Source organism: Austrofundulus limnaeus, unplaced genomic scaffold, assembly GCF_001266775.1.
Source record: "Austrofundulus limnaeus strain Quisiro unplaced genomic scaffold, Austrofundulus_limnaeus-1.0 Scaffold22, whole genome shotgun sequence".
NCBI classification, from domain to species: Eukaryota; Metazoa; Chordata; class Actinopteri; order Cyprinodontiformes; family Rivulidae; genus Austrofundulus; species Austrofundulus limnaeus.
In genome coordinates, this window is record NW_013952424.1 from 2,644,996 (window position 1) to 2,652,107 (window position 7,112).

General features: G+C 36.0%; 1 protein-coding gene across 7 annotated transcripts in view; it reads right to left on the reverse strand.

Moving 5' to 3' along the window:
* Positions 1–7,112, reverse strand: part of anks1b (ankyrin repeat and sterile alpha motif domain containing 1B) — a 187,814-nt gene that overhangs the window by 46,904 nt on the left and 133,798 nt on the right. For all 7 annotated transcript variants that reach the window (XM_014004217.1, XM_014004221.1, XM_014004216.1 and 4 more), the window contains 2 exons: positions 1,398–1,496; positions 191–343 (listed from right to left, as the gene is read on the reverse strand). In XM_014004217.1, the coding sequence (XP_013859671.1) occupies positions 191–343; positions 1,398–1,496 (252 nt within the window). The remainder of the gene's footprint in view (positions 1–190; positions 344–1,397; positions 1,497–7,112) is intronic.

A 7,112-nucleotide genomic window follows, 5' to 3' on the forward strand; every position in this document is an offset into this window, starting at 1 on the left:
GTGCTAGATTTGGCTTTTTCAGCTACTTTTTAGCTACTTTTTTTTTGGCTATTTTACAACAAATTACAAATTAATCTTCCAGCATCAAGCATTACGCTGCATTTTTGCGGAAAATGCAAATTCTCAAGTTTGACACTTGCTTTATTTAAAAAAAAAGTCTGATAAAAATGATTAAAGCTTTGACACTTACATTTATCAGCTCAATCTCCCATATCTTTTTGACCAGCTCCATGGAGGTGTAACCATTAATGAGAAAAGACTTTGTGTAGTCGCCAAGCTCCAAAGACTCCAGCCACTCCGCCACCGATGTGGGGTTGTTGCCGTCATAACCAATAGGTCGCACCTTGTGTAGAAACATGAGAAAGAAATCAGATTTAAGAGGAAAAAGTATGTTCAACATGACAGTAAATAAACTTTGATTATATTAAGAGAAACATATTCAACGGTACGTTTGAGTTTCTACAAATTTACAAGAAATAAAAAAAAGCCCAATGAGGATTATTTTTGAGTTTTTATGTACTTTTTTTTACAACATAAACAAGTTAACAAGCTGCAGTTTGAGTGCAGTTCTGACTAAGATGGAAGCAGCAGATGGTTCCAGCTCAGACTGAATACATGGAGTGGAGCAGAAAATAGTTAATAATTCATTCACTTTATTTTGACAAACGGCTTTAGAGTTGGTGAGGCTTCAAACAAACTCCAGACAACCTCCACCTTGCATTCAGAATGTGTTTGACTACATGTCTGTGCAGGTGTGTGTGTGTGTGTGTGTCTGTGTGTGTGTGAGAGAGCGATAGATGGTAGATAAAAGGTTTTCTCTCCTCCCTCTTCTTCTGCACTGTTTTGAAAAGTTTAGTGGGTGTGAGAAGTAAAAAAAATGCTGACCAAATTTTTAAGTATATCTTTGAATTCCATTTTTTAAAGCAAACTCACTTTTCTGCTMCTCCTCCTCAAAATGACTTATTACTTCCTTGCGTACAAACAGAAGCATACGGCTGGGATTTACTTGGAACAGAACTTCTGGCAAAACATTTTTTATTTAAAGCAGCAAAGTTAGGTTCAGAGTATTTATCAGTTCTCAGTAATCTTGCACTTTTTAAAGTGCTCATAACTAGTTTATTAAATCTATCCTTGAATACCCTTCCTTCCTCTTGGCATGTAAAGAATTCAAACATGCAGAGAAATAAAACCATCCACAGAGATTTAAAGCACAGAAAAAGCAACGAGTCACAAGCTTTGCTAAATTTTACATTAAAACAGATTGAGCTCAGCTCAAAGTGAAAGTCAGCTCTTAAGTCTAATTTATTCTTACACAAAGCTGTATCTTTTGAACTGGGAATGATTAAAAAACACAATAAACCTAATGTGATTAAGTATTAACTATGTGTATTACTGACCCGCGGCAGCAGCCGGATGGCCTGCAGCAAACGTTGTCTGTGAGCCGAGTTGAGAATTCCAATTTCCAGCAGGTCCTGGTCCTCCACCACGTTGCTGCCCTGTAAAACAGAAAACATGCAGGATGCATTTTATTCACACTGATATTAACAATGGTTTACACATAAATAATGACAATACAATCACTGTTATGCATTGAAAATAAAGCCACAAACAGCAGCAGCTTGCTTTCCTCAATTTAGCCACTTCTAATGAATATTTTTATTATTGGACAAAATAAACCGACAACTGTAACAGCCTGAGAAGCAGAGAAATCAACGAGTTTGCTTTGTTTGCTCTGTTAGAATCAAACAGGTTTTCATCTTGTGTTGCCATGCCAACCTAATTACAGCCATTAATTTAATACGAGGCACATCTGATATGTTGTACTCATCAACAAGTGAAAGACAAATACACTAAATTTAGAAAGATGAAAAGGTTTTGAAAAGCCGTTAGTATTTGAGTTACATCAAACAAAATGAATCCAGTTACACAGGAAATTTAATCTGTGATGGGATTTAATAGTTTTTCCTGTTTTTCAAACACAATTCTTGTGTTTTATTTAAGAGTTAGGAAGGAAATTGATATGTTTCCTACTTTTGATACATATTGATCATATAGTGACAGGAGGAGAGCTGTTTCCTAAAGCAATAAACGCCACTTAAGATGCTGGACACGTGCACTGAGATACTGCGCCTGTGTCTGGTTTTCATACAATAATCAGCCTCTAATGTCCACACAATCATTTTATGCATCACAGACCATCAGGAGATAAAGATGATGCTTCAGCACCTCACACATCAAAAAGAACATGACCAGTGGATGAATATAATCCACCAGACAATCCTGCAATCAGCCTGTATGCTTTAATAAACTGTTTGCTTTTTTTCTCTTCAGCCTGTTGTTTAAATCTTGTAAGTAGAAATGAAAAAATAATTTCAGGAAAATACTAGACTTCTTACTTTAGGGTTTAAAAGTTGAAACATTAAATGTTACTAAGAAAAAACACTGCATAAAAACACTCAGACATTATGTGACAACACAGGAACAAACAGAAGACTGAAGCCACCTCTAACAAAGTAACACAAGCCACAYGAGTAAAGCTAAACAGAGTGGAGAGGAAAGAAGTTGGATCCTCTAAAACAGGACTAATATTCTTGACTTGGGCATCCTACAGCTTCACCTTTAATTAATCCAGTGGGGAGCCATAAGAGAGCTATCATTCCCTCCTCCTCTAGAGAAGCAGAACGAGTTCTCATGCAGACACGTAATTACAGGCAAGGAGATTTGGTGGCAGACAGCTGCAGTGCCGAAAAAAGAAAAAAAAAAAAGCCAAGTCGACGAAAAAATATCATAAATGAAAACTGAGGCGTAAATAAAGTATTGAGTAGAAGAAGGCTACAGAAATAAGGGAGGGGCGGAGCTTGAAGAGCATCTGAGGGCACCCACCTTCAACGCAAAGGGTTTACACATCATGTAGGACTAAAGGATTACATCTGTCAGTCTGCTCAAACCTCATCCCCACATGATCAAAAAGCATCACTAAGTATTCTGGAGATAAAGAAAAGTACAAAGCTTAAATTCTAACACCTGCTTCTGAGACCACTGTTCTYTTAAAGTTGTTTTCAACAATAAAACCTTTTAGTTTCCTCTGCAGATAAAAAAAAAGACAAGCGTGCACCTGCTAAGCTTAAGAATCGTATTTTTCTTTGTGTGTTTTGGGTCCTAAAAAGTGTTGTACACTTGTTACAGCAGGTTCTGCTCAGATGGAGCATTTTGACCCGAGGGCTCAGAGCTGGTCCACTATATATATCGTATTTTTTTGAGAGGGGTTGGGACCCCTAGAGAGGCAGAAGACTGAATTCAATAATGTGAGGCTGGTTAGTTGTGGCTACGAAGGAACAATCTATGGGTAACACTTTGTATTGTGTTTATTTTTAAAAGCTGCAAAGCACCAAAGCTGCTCCATGAGAAATGAATACTTCCAGTGTGCAATCCTTCCCATTTAAATATGAATAAAGACATTGTTGCAGTCAGCACTGAGGGACATTCAGCTAAGGTTTATGGAGCCTTCTGAGACTGTTAACAGGAGAACACARATTGAGGTTAGTTTGAAATCTGGGAAGCTAGTTGTAATTCAGATAAATAAAAGAAAATGTATTTACAGGTGTGTGCATAAACAAAAAAATTGACATTTTTAACWAAAAAATGTGATAAATCCTTGCCATCTTTTTGCTTGAACATGGTGGGCACTGATTTGATGTCCTAACGGATCCCTTTGTTATAGATCTGAGATATTCACATGATGCTACTTGAAACAGAAATTATTTAGGTAAAGTTTGGTTTTCAAACAGCAACACCTAAAATGTATTTTATAGAACAAACACACTCCCCATAAAGTCAGTGTAGCACACAAAATRTTTGAAGAACAAGCTCAAAGAGGACTGAGATAAAAAGAGTCAATCAAACTTTGAGGAASTGAATCTGACAGCAACACTCACTGAGAGTTCCCAACAGGAACTAAATCAACAAAATCAGTTTTCATTCATGGTGAATATGTTTAAATTCTAATAATATTTTGATATAAGTGAGTTTTGTAAATCTGGTATAGAAACAAATCTGTGTGCAAAATTTTACAGCTGCTTTAAACCCACAAAATGTTAGCAGAGCAGCAATAAAACCATTGGAAAATGTATGAGTATTCTGTACAAACTATATAATATTATAATTATATAATAACTTAGGCAAAATAAAMTAAGCACATTTTTAAATTCCTGAATTTTTAAGCAATATTTTAGATCTTCCTGGTGTCAATGGTGGTGCTAAAGATCTGGCCTGATTGTCTTATTAGCTGGGATGACCCCAGGRAAGTCAGTCTGAAAGCTATTTTAGTGTTTTCTAATGAGGATTTCTTGACTTCATATGAAAGCAGAAAACTCAAACCATATTTGAATATCAGGATTACCAGCTAGCGATCAAAGAAGCTTTTTTTTCTTAGATATTTTGAAAAAAAAAAAAAATCAACCAAAGCAACACAACTGCCTATTTTCTCACTACACTTAATCCTTGAATGGAAGTGATGGGTCACACTTATATTCTGAATTTRATCATATGGATGTTTAGAGTCACATCAAAGCACATATACCCACAACTATGACCCATAATAGTGAGTGAAGGTTAGTCAAACTGTACCTTACTACACTCACTAACTAACCTGATGCAGCTGAYTGAGCTCAGTTTTGCAGCTAAACTCACACTCTGTTAAAGTTGTACACTGGTGTGTTTGCTGAAAGATCACAGATCAGCTCCCAGGCTGATAAATCGAGGGAGTCTCCATGTGACAGCTTCACAGCAGAGTAATGACTCTCAGAGCAGGAGCGGTGGTTCAGAAGCATGACTAACTGCTCCMTGTTGGACCGCTGATACAAAGAGATAAAGATCCTGGATGCTTGTTCACTACTTTTACAAAACCATTTTGTCCGATTGCCCCTCTGTCTGAACATCATGCTGGCTTCAGATCTGTCATTTAGGCTCTATCTTGTAAAAACATGAACACGCTTTAAAGCACAGCAGGATGGTGCGCAMCAGATGGATGTTTTAGCTTAGCTTTTCTTCTAATGTTGTTGTTTAACTTGTATTTTGCAAGTTAAGACAGTTTTATCCTCTTGCATTATGCATCAGAAATAGCTAAATCTTTTTGTAAGAAAGCGTTTTGTTGGTAATGAGAAGCTCAGGACCCAGTGTAAACACAATTTTAGTGGTTTGAGTGTGAAAKCTGATCACAGAGCTTGAAAACAGTRACACAGGAGGTAACAAATAATTTGAGCTTAGAAATTAAAATTTATGCACAGGGGCAGGGGGCTGAGGCAAGATTAAAGATGTGTAAAAGATGAGCAATAACTGATATTCAGTAACAGCCATTATCAGAACTCACAAGCCAGAGTGAAATAAATTATGCTTGTATTAATAGGTCTCCTGCTTTCTTCTCTTTTCTGTCCCTTTCAAGCCAATTTTCAGCCTTAATTAAATTTTTTCAACTTCTTTTAAACATGCATTTTTTCATCATTGTTTCTGTCCTGCAAGAATTTTTTGTTGTTGCTTATTTAAAACATCCATGTAGTTTATTTACTTTTCTTTGATTTCTGTTTGCCTGTGAAGTCAGACAAGCAAAGAAGTTTTAATTATTCTACGATAGCCAAACAAAAATAAAAAATTTTGTTTTTCAGAAGTTTTCCTCACTCTATCTTAAATCTGGATAAAACTTTACTCACTCTCCTGTAGCCTCACTTTTACACACAACATTAATTTCTGCTGCTGTCTAGTAATGCACCTCCATTCACTGATGCAACTGTGTGAAAAAAWTTAATAAGATTTTCTTCTTTTTTTACTGTACTGAATAAATCCTTAAAGTATTTTTCACTTCAGCATTTTTGTCTCAGTCTAAATGTATGAAAATCAGGTTTTCCTTGTATTTATGACATTTAAACTAATAAAAATATTGGATTAAATGAAAAYCCTGAATAAAAAATGTTAATAGAGTCTCATAATTTAAATAGATCTTCCAAGACATACATTTGTATACATTTGCAATAGTGTTTCTTGTATAAAAAAACAAAACATTACCCTTCTGATTAGCCATAAATAAAGATGAGGTTTAAAACTCCACTAGGCAAGTGAAACACCAGCAAACTTTAAAGCTCAGAAAACCACCCTCCTCCTTTCAAAAAAGAAACTTTGAAGTCACCGTGATGTTTGCAAAGCTGTTTCATCTCTGCTCCCTCTGTTACTAACACTGTGTAAAGGCTATTCAGAAAAGAAGATGGAGCTGTAGAGAATCCTTTCACACAAGGATGAAGGGTTAGAAGGGAAGAATCTAAATCTCTTCAAGTTGTTGCTATAGATTAGTAGCAACTGTATAATGTGTAAAAATGAGAGTCATATGACTGATACAGTCACCTGCAGACAAAACTGAGGGAAGAAGATTCTGCTTAATGAATAAAAATGACATGAACAGATGCTAAAAAGCTGCTGCAGTGATTTGTCACTCTTACTAATAAAACTGCCTCCAGTTAGTCAGCACAGAACATATTGCTACTGAAACTAGTAATCATCTTTTAATTTATAAATGATTATGTTTATTTCAGTCAAAAAGATCAGGCAACCCTGTGAAACAAAGATTTCAAACGTCTTCACCTAAACATTAACAGCTGGAAGTATTAATATTAAATCATTGGCCGAGACAGGAAGTACATGATGTTAGTTTAGCTGGAGATACACTACACAACTTTCAGAGCCTGTAAAGCAGTTGCAGATGTTGAAAATACTTGGAGTGCACACTAACAGACTTTTGCATGATGAATGAAAGACTGGGGATTCTGATGAGGGATCACAGACTACATGATCTGTCAGACCAACTAAAGCCAAATGAATGCATCAAAATCAAGCGAGGGAAAAGAGGAAAGAAAACTGAACTAAAATTATCTGAATGCTGCCGTCTACAGATATCTGATGTCTGCTACTACTTCCTTTTTCTGTTGGAACACATGTTCACAGTTGGGTCAGCTACTTGATTGCGTCCAGATTTGTTGACTGAGATTTTTGTGGCAACTAGCCATGCCGACTGTCCAACTACTGCAGACTTGGAATTGTGGGTAAAATCTGGTATGTATATATATATA